At 41.9% G+C, this 21,694-nt stretch overlaps 1 protein-coding gene across 20 annotated transcripts in view; it reads left to right on the forward strand.

Moving 5' to 3' along the window:
• KALRN (kalirin RhoGEF kinase) overlaps positions 1-21,694 on the forward strand; it is a 265,449-nt gene that overhangs the window by 76,326 nt on the left and 167,429 nt on the right. For all 20 annotated transcript variants that reach the window (XR_012678337.1, XR_012678338.1, XR_012678340.1 and 17 more), the window contains exons 3-5: positions 11,341-11,455; positions 15,522-15,714; positions 16,669-17,181. Coding sequence is in view for 9 of the 20 variants with exons in the window: in XM_075181185.1 (XP_075037286.1) it covers positions 11,341-11,455; positions 15,522-15,714; positions 16,669-17,181 (821 nt within the window). In the remaining 11 variants the exon portion in view is untranslated. The remainder of the gene's footprint in view (positions 1-11,340; positions 11,456-15,521; positions 15,715-16,668; positions 17,182-21,694) is intronic.

A 21,694-nucleotide genomic window follows, 5' to 3' on the forward strand; every position in this document is an offset into this window, starting at 1 on the left:
ATATGCTGGGAAGTAGGTACAGTATCCCCCCTTTAGATGTTGGGGAGTAGGTACAGTATCCCCCCTTTATATGCTGGGAAGTAGGTACAGTACCCCTCCCCCCTTTAGATGCTGGGAAGTAGGTACAGTATCCCCCCTTTAGATCCTGGGTATTAGGTACAGTATCCCCCCTTTAGATGTTGGGGAGTAGGTACAGTATCCCCCTTTATATGCTGGGAAGTAGGTACAGTATCCCCCCTTTATATACTGGGGAGTAGGTACAGTATCCCTCCTTTATATGCTGGGAAGTAGGTACAGTATTCCCCCTTTATATGCTGGGAAGTAGGTACAGTATTCCCCCTTTATATGCTGGGAAGTAGGTACAGTACCCCCCCTTTTTTTTTTTTTTTTTTGAAAAGTAAATTTTTATTGTAGTTTTTCAAAACAACACTGGAGTGAAAATGAGACATCATATGATAAATATGTGAAACAATTCACTTTAAATAACAGACATGCATATATATGGGAGCATGTACAGCACAAAGAAAATTGGCATGTTTCTATAAAGAAGCGAGGGTTGTTTTTATTTTTGTTGTATGGGAAAAGGGGGAAGACAAACAATGAGGAAAGAGGGATTAGGGGAAGAGAAAGAGGAGGGGGGGAGTTTATCGTCTATTGTTCCTTAAATCAGGTGGCAAAGAAGAAAAATAGCGATAGACTTGGCTATATGGAGGTGTACTCAGATTGTCTGTGATTACCATTTAAAAAATACAGGACATTCCAAGCCTCTAATGATCATAGTTTATGGGAGCGGGTGAGTGTCAAACGGTTATTAATGGGGGTTCAGCATTGAAATGGCTCGTCCAAGGAGACCATGTATTTTGGAAGTTCTCTGGCTTATCTTTGAGGACAGCTGTAATGCTTTCCATTCTGTAAATTGACCAAATTTTACTAATGGTAGCTGAGAGCGAGGGGAGGGCAATATTTTTCCAGTGAGCGGCTATCAGACATTTAGCTGCATTTACCATGTGACCAATGAGTTTTTGTACGGGTCGGGCGACGTCAGGAAGCCGTCTGGGTAGGAGGGAGAAAAGAGGGGAATCGGGCATCTTAATCTGTGTCACCGATTCAATCAGCTTATGAATTTGCTGCCAGTAAAATTTCAGTCTAGGACAGCTCCACCAAACGTGCAACAGGGTACCCCGCAGTCCGCAACCCCTCCAACACCGATCACTGGATGTAGGAAAGATAGCATGTAGACGGGAGGGGACTAAATACCACCTGTAGTAAATTTTATATGAATTTTCCTTTGTTCTCACCGAAATTGATGTCTTAGCTACATTAGTTCTAATCTTTGACCATTCTTTTGGTGTCAGGGTCTCCCCAGTGTCCCGCTCCCAAGCTAGTTCGTGCGGTTCCTTATCCGGTTGACCAAAGCCATTGATCAGCTGGTAAACAGTGGATATTAAGCCTCCAGTAACGGTTGACGTGCGACATAGAGACTCTAAGGGCGAACATCGGTCTGACGGGGGAGGAGTCCTTAGGGATCGATAAAAATGCCTAAGCTGTAAATATTGATAAAAGTAAATTCGTGGCAGACCTAATCTGTTTTGCAATTCTGAAAATGTAGGGAAAACCCCCATTGGAGCCAGATCCCAGGCAAAGAGCAGGTTGTGAGAGGTCCAGTGATGAAATGTTTTGTGATCTAGGCCAGGTTCAAATTTTTTATTGTTCCAAAGCGGGACAAGAAGTGGGTATTCAGATAACATTTTATAGGATCTAGTCACTTGTTCCCAGATTGAAACAGAAAAACGGGCTGTGGGAAGCTGTGCTAGGCGCCTTGTCCTATGTTGGGGTGAGATCCAAAGCAAGGAGTATGGGGAGTATAACTGTAATATATCTGATTCAATATGAGTCCACACTCTACTATAAGGAGGGGAATGCCAGAGAATACATTGGGACATATGTGTAGCTTGATAATACTTTAATATGTTTGGGAGTCCTAGGCCACCCGCAGTCTGGTGCTTGAAAAGAATACGCATTCGTACTCTAGGCCTACGACCTGCCCAAACAAATTTGGAAATCATCTGCTGTAGATGCTTAAGGATATGTGAGGGAACCTGAATTGGGAGAGTCTGCCATAGATACAATAATCTAGGTAAGACATTCATTTTGATAGAGGCCATTCGGCCTATCCATGAAATGTGAAATTTATTCCATTGGGATAGGTCATTTCTAATTGTGTTGAGGAGTCTGGGAAAATTAGCTGCGTATAATGAGGGGTAGCTTTTAGTTAAATAGATTCCCAAATATTTAATCTTACTATGCTGCCATCTAAAATTAAAATTGGCCTTAAGCGATTGAATGATATGCTGAGGAGCGTTTAAGTCTAAGATTTCCGATTTATCGGCATTTATTTTATAGTTCGAGAGTGAGCTATAAGACGCAATTTCATTAAAAAGGCTGGGCAGGGAAATATGTGGCCTAGAGAGGGTAAGTATGACATCATCCGCATATAATGCAATCTTATGGTCCCTAGTACTCGTGGGGATGCCTGTGATGTCCGGGTTATTCCTAATCCTGGCTGCCAAGGGCTCCATAATTAGAGCGAAAAGTAGAGGAGATAATGGACAACCTTGACGGGTGCCATTATTTATACTAAAGGGAGAGGAGGTGAGACCATTAGCTAAAACCGAAGCTGTGGGGTTATGGTATAGTGCGGAGATTCCCTTACAAAAAGCTCCCTGGATCCCCATGCTCACTAAGGTTTGCTGCATGAAGGGCCAGGCCACTCTATCAAAAGCTTTCTCAGCATCTAAAGCGACCACCAGAGCAGGGAGAGACGTGCGATTAGCCACATGAATTAAATCTATTATTCTTCTGGTGTTATCTGAGGCTTGTCTACCCGGAACAAAACCCACTTGATCAGGGTGGACCAATGAGGGGAGAACACGACCCAATCTATTGGCAAGTATTTTAGCAAAAAGCTTTAAATCTACATTAAGAAGTGATATGGGTCTGTAACTACCTACCTCAGTGGGGTCTCTGTCAGGTTTGGGTATCACCACAATCCCTGCCCTAGTGGTGGCACCATCAAATTTGCTTCCTTCCATAATCGATCCCATCAATCCCGTGAGCATGAGTACCCCCCCTTTATATGCTGGGAAGTAGGTACAGTATCCCCCCCTTATATGCTGGGAAGTAGGTACAGTATCCTCCTTTTATATGCTGGGAAGTAGGTACAGTATCCCCCCTTTAGATCCTGGGTATTAGGTACAGTATCCCCCCTTTAGATGTTGGGGAGTAGGTACAGTATCCCCCTTTATATGCTGGGAAGTAGGTACAGTATCCCCCCTTTATATAGTGGGGAGTAGGTACAGTATCCCCCCTTTATATGCTGGGAAGTAGGTACAGTATCCCCCCTTTATATGCTGGGAAGTAGGTACAGTAACCCCCCTTTATATGTTGGGAAGTAGGTACATTATCCCCCCTTTATATGCTGGGAAGTAGGTACAGTATCCCCCTTTTATATGCTGGGAAGTAGGTACAGTATCCCACCTTTATAACCTGGGAAGTAGGTACAGTACCCCCCCTTTATATGCTGGGAAGTTGGTACAGTATCCCCCCTTTATATGCTGGGAAGTAGGTACAGTATCCCCCTTTTATATGCTGGGAAGTAGGTACAGTATCCCCCCTTTATATGCTGGGAAGTAGGTACAGTATCCCCCCTTTATATGCTGGGAAGTAGGTACAGTATCCCCCTTTATATGCTGGGAAGTAGGTACAGTATCCCCCTTTTATATGCTGGGAAGTAGGTACAGTACCCCTCCCCCCCCCTTTATATTCTGGGATTACTTCCTATGTTTTCCTTGACGTTAATTAAATTGTTCAGCAGTAAAATTAAAAGCTGTTAAACCTCAAAAATGTTTTCATTTAATTGTTGCTCTTTTTGGCCTCAGTGTTATTTCTGCTTATTGGGAATTTAAAGTCTCTTTTTTTATTTTCCTTGTATAAAAATAAAGTATTCAAATTAAAGAAAAAGGGTCACTCTGCATTATTACTCGCTGTAACTCTTTGTTCCCAGACCTCCAGGCCATGAAGAGTTAACATGTGTACTGGTCACATCTGTGTATGTTCAGTGTTTTTATTACTGTGATCTACTGGTGGAATAAATGCATTAAATGCAAACGTTAGCTCTAAATCCCAGCACTCAGAAGCTCGGCATACAGGGCACCCAATAAGACCAATTCTATCATATGTGTGTTCTGTATCCCAGCCTCCTCCATGGGGAATAAAGACTTATCCATGTCCCCAGACCTTTCTCTGGGCCTGATCCATTAAGACAGGCCAAACGTATGGTGCGTTTTTAAAAATATGCAGGTAATTCAGGCATACGCACGTCCGTATTATCTACAGGCGGATCTGAAGAAACGTCTCTTGTTGAATACAGGTCTAAGTGCTCTCTGATCTAACAGACCATACACTGCAGGATATGTCCGTTATATATGTGCAATATAAAGTCCAGCAAAATGTGCAGGAAAAATAATTAAATTAACGTCACCTGTTAATAAAATACTGTAGTCAATAACTAAAAAATATAAAAAAATATATATCCTCCCCCACCTCCCCATATAATTCATTTATCATGTTGTTATTATTGTCTACTGTACATAAAAAGCATTTTTACATTTGCTTCTGATTACAAACACGTTATAGCTGTATACACAGCCGGCATCCTTATCATTCTGCACTTACACCTGAGCTGTAACTGGAGCAATTGAAACGACAGAAAATCACGTACCTTAGAGCAACAAAGCATGAATCGAGTGCTGCTGCGAGCTTGCACGACGTTACTGTACATTGACTATGTGCATACGCCCCTTCCCTGTTCAATCAATGAAATCGTAGCGCGTTGTAAGTGTCCTTTGCACTGGAAGATAAGTTGCATGTACTTGGGTTGGTGTATAGATCGTTTCTAGGCATGTGCAGAGCAATTTGACGCTAAATAAAGACCGACCAGTTTTGAGGTTATCTGTTCTCTAGTTAGTCCCAGTGAGTGATTTCCTCTTTATATATAGTGACTTATTCCAATAAAATAAACATTACGTGGTTCCCGGGGTACAACTGCTGACTTCAGGATCTTGTAGGACAGAAGGTTTGTATGTATGTTGTTGTATATAGTTATTGCCACAATGTTATACATTTTAACTAAGTTGTCTTATTTATGAATTATCCTATGGAACATTTTCTGTAAACATGAAACAATACACGTAACGCCTATAATAAAGGGGTGAATGACAGGAAATAGTGACCTGGAATCATTGTGTGGTAACAACGCATTTCACTAAGGAATTTTCTGCCGAGTGTCATATTGACACTCTTATGTTTCGTTATTTTATTTGCTGACTAATATTCTCGGGATTTGGACACCTGTCCGGCTGCGTGGAGCTGTGATGTCATCTCGTTTGCCGCTCATTGCAGCTGGAATCCTCTATTCACTAATTAGGGTCATCCTCATCATTTACTGGGGAACTCTGGGAGAACATTTCATCCTTGGGACAAGTTTTTCCTTTATATATTTTTTTTTCTTTCTTTTTTTGGGGTTTGTAACTGAAGCATAAAGGCAGCATCAAATGGTATTACTAAATGCAGACATAATATGTTATAATAAATGTATCTGTAAAGCGGTGTGTTCCCGTTGTTTAGTCCCTGTGTCTCCAGATTCCACCCTTACATCGCCGGGGTGAGCAGAATTCAGAATCAGCGCTATCTGTCCAGCCAGCTGTGGCTGTTAAATAAACTGCTGTAATCCGGGATAATCTGGTGATCCCACCAGGCTGTGCACTTCCGAAGCTTCTGCCGAGCTTTTCTGCGGATTAGGATCCGAGCTCGACCACTTTATTCAAAACTACGCGTTTTATCATCCGGACGGCAGGAGCTCCATTAACTCTCGATGTTCTGAATCACCGACGTTGATGTCATATGTCACGTTCTCTATAAGGGGCTCTGACTTGTTGTCAAATACCAGAGGTTTTAACGTTGGAAAAGGAGCAATAATCAGGGGGAGAGAACCCCAAAAATCATCTTTCTTATCTTGCAAAGTAGATGAACAACTTTCAGTGCTATTTTTTTTAGCCTTTTTATTATTTTCTATATAAATAGCTGATATATTACACAGCGCTGTACACTGAGGGAATCATGATACATAGAAATGACATACAGTGATATGAAACACAAGGTAGCAATGACCCATACAAGTTTACAATCTGATCCAGGGAGCACTTGGTGCGTAAGGCAAAGGAATGACATTTGTAGCTATTGGTGGGCATACAAGGTCATGGTACTGGGGTAATTCTGGCGATGTGAAATTAATATAAATCATGTCAGACCTTTTGTCCTTTAATGTGTCCTTACAACCAGAAAAATTCAAGTGAAAAGCAAATAGAAGTTATAAAAAAATTATAAGTAAAAATAAAATAATTTTAATGTCATGGTTGCATAAGTATGCACACCCTTTCATAGCGGGGCTGTAGCCTGTTTCAGAGTTAGCCAATCGTGTTCTAGGTAATTAGCATATACCCGCCAGCTGTGGAAGTGATTGTGATTAACCTAATATAAAGATCAGAGCTTCCTGTGATTTCCTGGCAGTTTTCTTGGTTGCATCCGGCTGAGATAACCAGGATCCACCAGGAGCTTTCAGAACATCTACGGGATCTCATTGATGAACGGTACCAATCAGGAGAGGGGTATAAGGCATTACATGTACCATGGAGCACTGTGAAGATTATCAGCAATATGTGGTAGAACAGGAACATTGCCTAGATCAGGACGTCCCACCAGTGTAGATAACAAGGAGAATACTCATCAGGGACCGAAAGGCCAATGTAATATTACAGCAACTTACTAGTAAATGATTAGAACGGAAGCTCTCCTAATCCACTAATGCAGACTAAAGTCTTATGGGCACGTAGTTTAATTATATTTCACCTCTTATTATTCAAGTTCTTTTCCTGACTTTATTGTACCAAACTATTACATTTTAAGCATACACTTAAAAAAAACAAAAAGAAAACTATAGATGGAATTTGTTTGTGAATAAATGTTTTGTTTAAAGAAATTAACATAAGAGTTGATCACCTATTTGTTAAAAAAAACCAAATAAAAAATATGTGTCTACATTAGTGCATTAGAAAGGCCGTTGTTTACAACATTCCAATATTTATTAGTAAATTTGTCTAGCGATAATGTTTAAGAGAACCCCCTCTTAACAACAAAAAATAAATGTTGAAAGTTCATGGATGGCTCTATAAAACATTGATTGGTGTATTAGTGGTTATAGAGGTCAATCTGTTTCTGGTGCCGGTAAATTCAACAATATATTAACATTAGAGGAGCTGCAGGAATTTCTGGTAGGAACTGGTCACTTTCTGCATGCGGCGACCGCCTCCCGTATTCTGCACATGTCAGCGCTAAGGGATCGGGGGACAAGACAGAAGCCATTTCTCATAAAAAGAACATCCAACCCGGTCTAAATGTCTCAGCAAAATACATTCAATCCCCCCAAACAATGAGGGAAATATCTTATGTCTGATGAGACCAAGGTTAAACTTTTTAGCTGATCCCCCTAAGATCACCACCATACCTGCTGTGGAATGAGCGAATGAGGGCTGTGTACAGAAGACCCTCCCCAGTTTGATGGAACTGGAACTGTTTTTGCAGGGCAGAGTGGGACAGAATTGCAGAGTCCAGGTGTGACGGTAATAAACACTTGTTCGAGAAGACTCATTGCTATAATAAAAGCAAAAGGTGCTTCCACAAAGTATTAGTTTATGGGGTGTGCACACTTATGCAAGTGCAGTAATATATATATTTTCACTTCCTTTTCCTTAAAATTCTGTATTTTTATTATTTGAATTTTGCTGGTTACAAGGTCTTGTCTTGATTTCAGGCGTCACAAACACCTGCAATTTAAATCAGGGTGTGTAGACTTTTTTATAGCCAGTGTTTGTCAGAATAATTTATTTATTAGCCCCTCTACAGTTGGTTGTCGGTGGCTGCGTTCTCTGGATGGTGGAGGCAGCGCAGGGTGACGTAGCGTTGGACAGCTGTGCAAGTGACAATAACAGTAACTGTCGTATGATCTTGTTATCGGTCTGGCTGGCAGGTATATGTGCTGTACATCCGTGTGACCGCCGTGTGACTGCTTGTTCATATACTAATCAATAGCCTGATATGGTTCCTGTGCTTACAAGGGTCACACCGCCGTTCATTGACAGCTGATCGCACTCAGTGGTGTAGAACCGTTAATGAGAATCTATAGTCAATAAATCAGTGTTTAGTGCACGCACCGTGCTTCACATCGGTCATATAGGGCCATATGCTCTGCGCCAGCGCAGTTCTTTTACCTAGAATACCGACAGTACTTTCCTTGTTCATTGTCAGTGTTTTCCGGGCAAGTTGGATCAGTTGTGCAGGATCCTTGGAGGACCCTCAGTAAAATGCAGCTTTACGCGCTGTTGCGTTTTAGTGTGATGGCCCCTTGCGCTATCTCGCGTAATGTCAGTGTAAAGCTGGAAAATTGGAGTGTGCAAAATCCATGCTGTGGACCCTCTGGGCTTTATTGTCCATATTCCTCCAATTACTTTCTTTAAACCATTTTTATGGCTTTTATCAAAGCCGGTGCAGATTCTGCAGAGGGACTAACACTTGGCATTTGTCGTTGTTAGCGCAACAGGAAAGATACAGATTATAATATATAACACATAGATTCACAGAGGTCCATTCCGTCTGGCTGCGTAGAAGGTTTGCTGGGATTTTACAAGGAAGCATTTTCCTTTGGGATGAAATGGATCTTGTACGTTTCCCTCTGATCCACTCCCAGTTTCAGTTTTTATCCGTGTTCAGAACGTCTGTTCCCACCCCGCGGGGGGACAGATTCCCATTCACAGCGAAGGCTACAGTGCATCTGGGAATTTTGTGGTAATTCCAGAATTTCAGAAGAAAAACGGCTTATTCAGTTCAGACATTTATCGAATTATACAAATTATGGAACTTTTTGTAAAAACCACAATATAAATCCACTTTGGATTGAGGAAACAAGTCTCTTAAGGCACCAAATCCTCGTCTGTTTAGTTTTAAAATTATACCTATTTTTCCACATATTGTTCTTTTATATGATAAATCTAGTTACGCTTTCAGGCACTGAGTAAAGGGAATTGGGTACAGAGGACTACTGACCACGGGGGAAACCGAAAACTTAGGAGTGGAAATAAAAACAATAAATAAATTAGACGTCATCTGTCGGTATGTTATTATTGGAAGTAATAACCATAAACCGCTTTATACAGAAGAGGAAGCGGGATGGTTTCTGAGGTCACTTCAAGGTTTTGAGAAATGGCGCAGTGCCAAACATTTCTAAAAATAGCAACACATAGATCCCAAAATAAAAGGAAGGGTGAAGTCTATTTATATACATTATTTAATATTCTAACATTTAAGAAACAAGTGAAACATTTGATTAGAAAATAGATTTTTTTTTTGTTGCTGTGGAGTCAGTATTGCGGTTTTGTTTTAAACTTCATCTACAAAGCTAGTTAGACGTTTGTATGTCTAGTTGTACTCTTGCTTTATAATTGTCCTGTACTTCAGTTCTCAGTATATGCTGATGGATAAAATGATTCCAGCGTCCAGTTACTGAAGTTTGGGATTAAGTTGCCCCTACAGAGCTCTGGAAATTGCCCTCAATGTTTCTTGACTGCCTAAGATTTGATTAGCGTTGCATTATGCAGTAAGGTGACTTCCAATTTCTTTCCTATTAATTCTATATAACGAGATTATTCACCTCTCTGTGATCCGCTCCCCTGTTCCAGCCATCTCCAGTGCTGCCAGTTATTTGAATATTAAGTGTTTCTGTTCCATAATGTGGAGAATGCCCATCGCCCTCTCCGATCTGTAGATTATTCTGCTGGATGTGTCTGTCACAGTATCCGCACTGTCTGGCTTTCCTCCCTGAGGACATTATAATAATTGTGCATTCTCAGCTATGGAGCTGTGTCGCGCTCTTTAGATCTTTTCTTAGAGAAATGGAGTCTGTCGCTATAATCCGGCCCCATCTGCGACTTCCGAGTGCGCCCCCGTCACCGTCTGAGGGCCCTTTAGGTCATTACAGGAGAGACGTAACAACGTGTAAGATCCTGACTGCAGGATTATCTCCACCTCGGAGACACAGGAATGTACGTATCACACTGCACTGTTTATATAGAAAGAATCATCCTTCCTCTACTACATCGGCTGTCATTCATCACACTGGGAAATGAGACTTAAGTATTGTAAGATGAGACACATCCCGATATAGCGATACAATGTGTCATGATATAGCGACAGCGTTCCCATACACTGTACGGTGATAGGCAATCTGATACATTCCAGGGGCCGAACGGACAACCCTCTGACCTTCAAAAATTCCGCACATTACCCGTAATCCCATTAATAAGATAAAACAATGCATTTATTTAAGAAAGAGTCACCTATCTGTAATAACATATCGGCAATCTTTTTATGCAAGTGTTACAAGCTATAACAAACAGATCTGACAATAAACAGAGGAGGAGATGGGGGCTGCAGGTGAAGGCTCGGGCCGTCTGTTGCCCATCAATGGAGTACGGGCACAAAAAGCCTGAGTACTGGGTACCACAGTTGTGAATTACTACCGGACTGCAGTGCCTACACTTCCATGTTGAATGATGAGTTCACACAGGAAGTTATTGGATACAATGTAACAAGGGGTGGAACCACTAACCTGATCTATTTTTCATTTTGTATATTGACAGTTTGGACCCCAAACACAGTACAGTGATTAACCTGCTTGGAGGGGGGAGGGGGGGGGCACTGACACAACGGTCATAAAATCGTCTGTGGTTAATTTCTTAAGTTAACAAACATTTATTATCATCACCGGATGGATTCAATTTAATAAGCAATCTTAATTTAAAACAAGGGTGTCTTCTCTTTTTAAGTCACAACCTAAAAACGTTCTTCTGTGATATAACCGACATTTCAAATAAAATAATTAAAAGTGATGTATTTTGCATTGACGGAGACTTTAAGAAACATGAGTAGGACCATAGTTCTGCCCCATCAGTTCCATTGGCGATAAATGGTAAATACACTCCATAGACGCCACAAACCTATACGGTGTTATCTCCGTTATATCAGCAGTGACAGATGTAAGAATCCTAAGGCTGAGTCTCCTTTTTCTGTAGAAATCAGGAGATGTGTTGGAGCGAGATTTAGACATTACACAGCTGGGTTCTGTAATAGTTATTAGGTCTGATTAGGGAGTAATGTCGTATTTCTGTGCAGGTGGGCGAGATAAGAGAGGAGGCCCCATCCTGACCTTTCCAGCACGTAGTAATCACGACAGGATACGACAAGAAGATCTGCGCAGACTGGTGACGTATCTGGCCAGCGTTCCAAGGTGAGGTGACCCGTCCGTTGCCCTCTGTATGTTACATGACAACATGCATGTCCTGCATCTCATCACCTGTCCTATAGTACAATATAACACCATGTCCTGCATCTCATTACCTGTCCTATAGTACAATATAACACCATGTCCTGCATCTCATTACCTGTCCTATAGTACAATATAACACCATGTCGTGCATCTTATTACCTGTCCTATAGTACAATATAACACCATGTCCTGCATCTTATTACCTGTCCTATAGTACAATATAACACCATGTCGTGCATCTTATTACCTGTCCTACAGTACAATATAACACCATGTCTTGCATCTTATTACCTGTCCTATAGTACAATATAACACCATGTCCTGCATCTCATTACCTGTCCTATAGTACAATATAACACCATGTCCTGCATCTTATTACCTGTCCTATAGTACAATATAACACCATGTCCTGCATCTCATCACCTGTCCTATAATACAATATAACACCATGTCCTGCATCTTATTACCTGTCCTATAGTACAATATAACACCATGTCCTGCATCTTATTACCTGTCCTATAGTACAATATAACACCATGTCGTGCATCTTATTACCTGTCCTACAGTACAATATAACACCATGTCCTGCATCTTATTACCTGTCCTATAGTACAATATAACACCATGTCCTGCATCTTATTACCTGTCCTATAGTACAATATAACACCATGTCCTGCATCTCATTACCTGTCCTATAGTACAATATAACACCATGTCCTGCATCTCATTACCTGTCCTATAGTACAATATAACACCATGTCGTGCATCTTATTACCTGTCCTATAGTACAATATAACACCATGTCGTGCATCTTATTACCTGTCCTATAGTACAATATAACACCATGTCCTGCATCTCATTACCTGTCCTATAGTACAATATAACACCATGTCCTGCATCTCATTACCTGTCCTATAGTACAATATAACACCATGTCGTGCATCTTATTACCTGTCCTATAGTACAATATAACACCATGTCGTGCATCTTATTACCTGTCCTATAGTACAATATAACACCATGTCCTGCATCTCATCACCTGTCCTATAGTACAATATAACACCATGTCCTGCATCTTATTACCTGTCCTATAGTACAATATAACACCATGTCCTGCATCTTATTACCTGTCCTATAGTACAATATAACACCATGTCGTGCATCTTATTACCTGTCCTACAGTACAATATAACACCATGTCCTGCATCTTATTACCTGTCCTATAGTACAATATAACACCATGTCCTGCATCTCATTACCTGTCCTATAGTACAATATAACACCATGTCCTGCATCTCATTACCTGTCCTATAGTACAATATAACACCATGTCCTGCGTCTCATTACCTGTCCTATAGTACAATATAACACCATGTCCTGCATCTCATTACCTGTCCTATAGTACAATATAACACCATGTCCTGCATCTCATCACCTGTCCTATAGTACAATATAACACCATGTCGTGCATCTTATTACCTGTCCTATAGTACAATATAACACCATGTCCTGCATCTTATTACCTGTCCTATAGTACAATATAACACCATGTCCTGCATCTTATTACCTGTCCTATAGTACAATATAACACCATGTCCTGCATCTCATTACATGTCCTATAGTACAATATAACACCATGTCCTGCATCTCATTACCTGTCCTATAGTACAATATAACACCATGTCCTGCATCTCATTACCTGTCCTATAGTACAATATAACACCATGTCGTGCATCTTATTATCTGTCCTATAGTACAATATAACACCATGTCGTGCATCTTATTACCTGTCCTATAGTACAATATAACACCATGTCGTGCATCTTATCACCTGTCCTATAGTACAATATAACACCATGTCCTGCATCTTATTACCTGTCCTATAGTACAATATAACACCATGTCCTGCATCTTATTACCTGTCCTATAGTACAATATAACACCATGTCCTGCGTCTCATTACCTGTCCTATAGTACAATATAACACCATGTCGTGCATCTTATTACCTGTCCTATAGTACAATATAACACCATGTCGTGCATCTTATTACCTGTCCTATAGTACAATATAACACCATGTCCTGCATCTCATTACCTGTCCTATAGTACAATATAACACCATGTCCTGTATCTCATTACATGTCCTATAGTACAATATAACACCATGTCCTGCATCTCATTACCTGTCCTATAGTACAATATAACACCATGTCCTGTATCTCATTACCTGTCCTATAGTACAATATAACACCATGTCCTGCATCTCATTACCTGTCCTATAGTACAATATAACACCATGTCCTGCATCTCATTACCTGTCCTATAGTACAATATAACACCATGTCCTGCATCTCATTACCTGTCCTATAGTACAATATAACACCATGTCCTGCATCTTATTACCTGTCCTATAGTACAATATAACACCATGTCCTGCATCTCATTACATGTCCTATAGTACAATATAACACCATGTCCTGCATCTCATTACCTGTCCTATAGTACAATATAACACCATGTCCTGTATCTCATTACCTGTCCTATAGTACAATATAACACCATGTCCTGCATCTCATTACCTGTCCTATAGTACAATATAACACCATGTCCTGCATCTCATTACCTGTCCTATAGTACAATATAACACCATGTCGTGCATCTCATTACTTGTCCTATAGTACAATATAACACTATGTCCTGCATCTTATTACCTGTCCTACAGTACAATATAACACCATGTCTTGCATCTTATTACCTGTCCTATAGTACAATATAACACCATGTCCTGCATCTCATTACCTGTCCTATAGTACAATATAACACCATGTCCTGCATCTCATTACCTGTCCTATAGTACAATATAACACTATGTCCTGCATCTTATTACCTGTCCTACAGTACAATATAACACTATGTCCTGCATCTCATCACCTGTCCTATAGTACAATATAACACTATGTCCTGCATCTCATTACCTGTCCTATAGTACAATATAACACCATGTCCTGCATCTTATTACCTGTCCTATAGTACAATATAACACCATGTCGTGCATCTTATTACCTGTCCTACAGTACAATATAACACCATGTCCTGCATCTTATTACCTGTCCTATAGTACAATATAACACCATGTCGTGCATCTTATTACCTGTCCTATAGTACAATATAACACCATGTCGTGCATCTTATTACCTGTCCTATAGTACAATATAACACCATGTCCTGCATCTTATTACCTGTCCTATAGTACAATATAACACCATGTCGTGCATCTTATTACCTGTCCTATAGTACAATATAACACCATGCCCTGCATCTCATCACCTGTCCTATAGTACAATATAACACCATGTCCTGCATCTTATTACCTGTCCTATAGTACAATATAACACCATGTCCTGCATCTTATTACCTGTCCTATAGTACAATATAACACCATGTCGTGCATCTTATTACCTGTCCTATAGTACAATATAACACCATGTCCTGCATCTTATTACCTGTCCTACAGTACAATATAACACCATGTCCTGCATCTTATTACCTGTCCTATAGTACAATATAACACCATGTCCTGCATCTCATTACCTGTCCTATAGTACAATATAACACCATGTCCTGCATCTCATTACCTGTCCTATAGTACAATATAACACCATGTCCTGCATCTCATTACCTGTCCTATAGTACAATATAACACCATGTCCTGCATCTCATTACCTGTCCTATAGTACAATATAACACCATGTCCTGCGTCTCATCACCTGTCCTATAGTACAATATAACACCATGTCCTGCGTCTCATTACCTGTCCTATAGTACAATATAACACCATGTCTGGTCTGGTTAAACTTGAGCTTGTGTCCATTGTTCGTCCATGAATTGTTGCCACTATCTAATGACTCTACTTGCATCTGTTACATTATTAGTATATCTGCTGCTTGATCTCTTACAGGAAATAATATAATGTTGATTATAAATATTGTAAATTTCTGTAACGGTCGCTCTGTGTTACTCCCTGCAGTGAAGATGTCTGCAAGCGTGGTTTCACGGTCATCATTGACATGCGTGGATCCAAGTGGGACCTGATCAAACCTCTTCTGAAGACCTTGCAAGAAGCGTTCCCGGCAGAGATCCATGTGGCTCTGATTATAAAGCCGGAGAACTTCTGGCAGAAACAGAAAACCAACTTTGGCAGCTCCAAGTTCATCTTTGAGGTGAGTTTCCTGGACACCAGTAGCTCAGTTCTAACATTGTCTGGAATCTCCAGTAGTATGACTGGGATTTGGTGCTATAACTGCTATCTCCAGTAATAAGTAATGGGGGCTTGATGTATGTCAGGGGTCTTCCATGGGTCACGTTATGTTTCCATAGAAATGTTAATTTCCCACGTGCTCATCACTCTACACTATTCTCTTAGCCTATGGCAGGCATACAAGTTATTTTGTGATTGGCTAATCATTTTGGTCTCCATTATTAAATTGCTGTAGGATATGCTGGCCAGGCTGGTGGTAATCCATTTGTATTTTTTATGATTGAATGCTCCATCAATAAGATCTTTAATGACTAACTTGTTATAGTAGCCTCCATCAGTAACTTATTATATGACTAGCTTGTTATTCTGTGATATGCTGGTCATGTGGACCTCATATCAATAGATGATTCTGTCATATGCTGGTCTTGCTGGTTTCCATTAATCACTTATTCTTATTAGCTGGTGTCTCCTAGTATAAAACTGTTACACAGATGACAGGATACATAGGGGACGTAGATATGAAGAGCACATAGAGAGTGAGATGTAGCGAGATTAAAAACAAGTCACATTTTCGGATTGCCCTGATTACTCAGTCTTTGCCATATCATATCAAGGTCTTGGACCTTGGAGATGTAGTCAGAGGCTCTTTAGATGCTAATTTAGCACTAATTTAATATCTTTATCAGTGTTTACAATGAGCAAACATTTATATGATACTGTACAATATAGAACTCAACAGATGTCGCCTAAAGGTAAAACCAGACATCAGAGACAAAGGGTATAAGATGTCCATGCTCCTCAGAACTTGGTGCATATTTTACATTCTGTCTTGAGCTTTTACTTGTACAGCATCATGAGTAGAACATACCCCACCCTGTGCACCATATCTAACCTGTCCCGTCTCCTCTTTCTTTAGACCAGCATGGTATCTGTGGAAGGACTCTCCAAGCTGGTGGACCCCTCTCAGCTGACGGAGGAGTTTGAAGGCTCCTTGGATTACAATCATGACGAGTGGATTGAGCTGCGAGTGTCCCTGGAGGAATTCTTTAACAGCGCTGTCCACTTGCTCTCCCGGCTGGAGGACCTGCAGGAGATGCTGGCCAGGAAAGAATTTCCTGTGGATGTAGAAGGGTCCCGGAGGTTGATAGATGAACACACACAATTAAAGAAGAAGGTCATTAAGGCCCCTGTGGAGGAGCTTGACCGTGACGGTCAGCGGCTGCTTCAGTGTATCAGGTGTGGGGATGGATTTTCAGGCCGGAACTGTATCCCAGGAGGGGCTGACTTCCAAAGTCTTGTGCCAAAGATCACTAGTCTCCTGGACAAGCTGCACTCCACGCGGCAGCATCTCCACCAGATGTGGCATGTGCGGAAACTCAAACTGGATCAGTGCTTTCAGCTGCGTCTCTTTGAGCAGGATGCGGAGAAGGTGAGAGAGAGAAGTTATTCATTGTGTTCGTGGTATCATGTTCCCCTCTGTGTTATCTCTGTGGAATGCTGCTGTTGGGTTTAAATAAGAGTGTGGCAAATTGATATAATGTCTGGAACATGTTTTGTATGTTGGATGGGATCATTTTTAGGCAGGTGCAGATGTCCACCCTTCTTCTGCAGAACCTGTCCTCCTCTCACCGCATAGAGAGACATTTATTACATACAGGGGCACATGTACCGCCTGGTCTTTGTACATGTGTATTGATTGGATCTATCTATGTGAGTGCACGGTAATAGAAACTGTCTCCTAAACCTAATATGCCGTCTGTCTGCAGGGCAACCGGAAAAGCAGAAACATTTCCCATCAGTCCCTGCAGGCACTTAGCTTGTTCAATACTGAAGGATCCACAGCGCATTACATCAGAAACCAGGCTGGCCCTTAGGGACAGCGTTCTGGCCTTGTAGGTATCAGCAACAAAGGCCTTGTAATTAGAATCCCGCACACACATTAGGCTGCAGGGTTCTGGGGTGTTGTGTATTCAATAATGTTGACCAGTTCCCGTTCTTGTGACTATCGGCTACATAACTACATATTCAACATATAAAGGAATTTATCACCAGTTTACTGTTTATAGCAGCTTGTTTCTGGGTCTGGATGATCTCCATCACTAAGTCATGTATCACTGTGAACAATACAAGAGTTCCATCTGTCAGTGACACGGCTACAGTGAAATTTCCTTTTTTCGCCTGTGAATTGTGCTTTGTACATATATATGTGGGAAGAGCTCTGTGTCTAAATCATTATTCATGTTCATCCTCCAGCTTTTCATGCGTAGCTACATTTTTAAATCAAATTGCAGTAAGAGGCGGTTTATAACATACGTGTTGACCATCATGGGATATGTAGTTCACCAAATGTAATGTACACTCTACGATACACTGTGTTATTCAGATAAACACCTAAACTTGTAGTGTGTATATGTAACACGACTTCCATCCGATAATCCTGACATATTGTGTGCACATCATATATAATTATATATGATTTTTGCATCCTGTGAATTATGCTCTAAATGCACAGAAATCCCTATGGAACTATTACCATTAACTGTCAGGAAGAACATTTTATTAATAAAGTCTCGGATTGCGCAACCATGAGCTTGGAAGTCGTGTTTCTGCCACCGCCGTTCTTCTATTGTCGAGGGACAGTAAACGATACACTTGTACGATGAGGAACACTTGGCCACTTCCTGCTTCCAGGTTCAGTGTTAGTGACTGAACGGAACGTAATGCTTTACATAGCTGGATCCCTCCTATATCTGGAGCAGTTATAGATCTGTTCCTGGAACTTCAGATATAATTGTTGTACTCAAAAATATGTTGCATCGTAATAGCAAATTTTTCCGCTAGTAAGATATTTATTCAGAGCTGACTGATCTTGATTTGCTAAAATATAGAGCTTGTTTAAAGAGTTTATAAGCACTGGATATATATAGTCTGCACTTCTACACTTCACCATCCTCCGACATCTCATCTAACATCACTAAACGTTCTGCTCGATGTGCAAAACCCATCACACTCTGCAGAAACCTCTGCGGCTCACACATTCCATCTCCGTCTATAGATCCCTCCTGTATCTCATCACACTGTACAGAGCTCTCTGCAAGACTCACATATACCCATCGCACTGTCCAGAGCTCTCTGCCAGACTCACATATATCCATCACACTGTACAGAACCCTCTGCCAGACTCACATATACCCATCACACTGTACAGAGCTTTCTGCCAGACTCGCATATACCCATCACACGGTACAGAGCTCTCTGCCAGACTCACATATACCCATCACACTGTACAGAACCCTCTGCCAGACTCACATATACCCATCACACTGTACAGAGCTTTCTGCCAGACTCGCATATACCCATCACACTGTACAGAGCTTTCTGCCAGACTCGCATATACCCATCACACGGTACAGAGCTCTCTGCCAGACTCGCATATACCCATCACACGGTACAGAGCTCTCTGCCAGACTCACATATACCCATCGCACTGTACAGAACCCTCTGCCAGACTCGCATATACCCATCACACTGTACAGAACCCTCTGCCAGACTTACATATACCCATCACACTGTACAGAGCCCTCTGCCAGACTCGCATATACCCATCGCACTGTACAGAACCCTCTGCCAGACTCACATATACCCATCACACTGTACAGAACCCTCTGCCAGACTCGCATATACCCATCGCACTGTACAGAACCCTCTGCCAGACTCACATATACCCATCGCACTGTACAGAACCCTCTGCCAGACTCACATATACCCATCACACGATACAGAGCTCTCTGCCTGACTCACATATACCCATCGCACTGTACAGAACCCTCTGCCAGACTCACATATACCCATCACACGATACAGAGCTCTCTGCCAGACTCACATATATCTATCGCACTGTACAGAACCCTCTGCCAGACTCACATATACCCATTGCACTGTACAGAGCTCTCTGCCAGACTCACATATACCCATCGCACAGTACAGAACCCTCTGCCAGACTCACATATACCCATCACACGGTACAGAGCTCTTTGCCAGACTCACATATACCCATCACACTGTACAGAGCTCTCTGCCAGACTCACATATACCCATCACACTGTACAGAGCTCTCTGCCAGACTCACATATACCCATCACAGTGTACAGAGCTCTCTGCCAGACTCACATATACCCATCACACAGTACAGAGCTCTCTGCCAGACTCACATATACCCATCACAGTGTACAGAGCTCTCTGCCAGACTCACATACACCCATCACAGTGTACAGAGCTCTCTGCCAGACTCACATATACCCATCACAGTGTACAGAGCTCTCTGCCAGACTCACATATACTCATCACACTGTACAGAGCTCTCTGCCAGACTCACATATACCCATCACACTGTACAGAGCTCTCTGCCAGACTCACATATACCCATCACATGGTACAGAGCCCTCTGCCAGACTCACATATACCCATCACATGGTACAGAGCCCTCTGCCAGACTCACATATACCCATCACACTGTACAGAGCTCTCTGCCAGACTCACATATACCCATCACACTGTACAGAGCTCTCTACCAGACTCACATATACCCATCACACTGTACAGAGCTCTCTGCCAGACTCACATATACCCATCACAATGTACAGAGCTCTCTGCCAGACTCACATATACCTATCACACGGTACAGAGCTCTCTGCCAGACTCACATATACCCATCACACTGTACAGAGCTTTCTGCCAGACTCGCATATACCCATCACACTGTACAGAGCTCTCTGCCAGACTTACATATACCCATCACACTGTACAGAGCTTTCTGCCAGACTCGCATATACCCATCACACTGTACAGAGCTCTCTGCCAGACTCACATATACCCATCACAGTGTACAGAGCTCTCTGCCAGACTTACATATACCCATCACACTGTACAGAGCTCTCTGCCAGACTCACATATACCCATCACAGTGTACAGAGCTCTCTGCCAGACTTACATATACCCATCACAATGTACAGAGCTCTCTGCCAGACTCACATATACCTATCACACGGTACAGAGCTCTCTGCCAGACTCACATATACCCATCACACTGTACAGAGCTTTCTGCCAGACTCGCATATACCCATCACACTGTACAGAGCTCTCTGCCAGACTTACATATACCCATCACACTGTACAGAGCTTTCTGCCAGACTCGCATATACCCATCACACTGTACAGAGCTCTCTGCCAGACTCACATATACCCATCACAGTGTACAGAGCTCTCTGCCAGACTTACATATACCCATCACACGGTACAGAGCTCTCTGCCAGACTCACATATACCCATCACACTGTACAGAGCTTTCTGCCAGACTCGCATATACCCATCACACTGTACAGAGCTCTCTGCCAGACTCACATATACCCATCACAGTGTACAGAGCTCTCTGCCAGACTTACATATACCCATCACACTGTACAGAGCTCTCTGCCAGACTCACATATACCCATCACACGGTACAGAGCTCTCTGCTAGACTCACATATACCCATCACACTGTACAGAGCTCTCTGCCAGACTCACATATACCCATCACACTGTACAGAGCTTTCTGCCAGACTCACATATACCCATCACACTGTACAGAGCCCTCTGCCAGACTCACATATACCCATCACATGGTACAGAACCCTCTGCCAGACTCACATATACCCATCACACTGTACAGAGCGCTCTGCCAGACTCACATATACCCATCACACTGTACAGAGCTCTCTGCCAGACTCACATATACCCATCACACTGTACAGAGCCCTCTGCCAGACTCACATATACCCATCACATGGTACAGAACCCTCTGCCAGACTCACATATACCCATCACACTGTACAGAGCTCTCTGCCAGACTCACATATACCCATCACACTGTACAGAGCCCTCTGCCAGACTCACATATATCCA

Source organism: Mixophyes fleayi, chromosome 7, assembly GCF_038048845.1.
Source record: "Mixophyes fleayi isolate aMixFle1 chromosome 7, aMixFle1.hap1, whole genome shotgun sequence".
NCBI classification, from domain to species: domain Eukaryota; kingdom Metazoa; phylum Chordata; class Amphibia; order Anura; family Limnodynastidae; genus Mixophyes; species Mixophyes fleayi.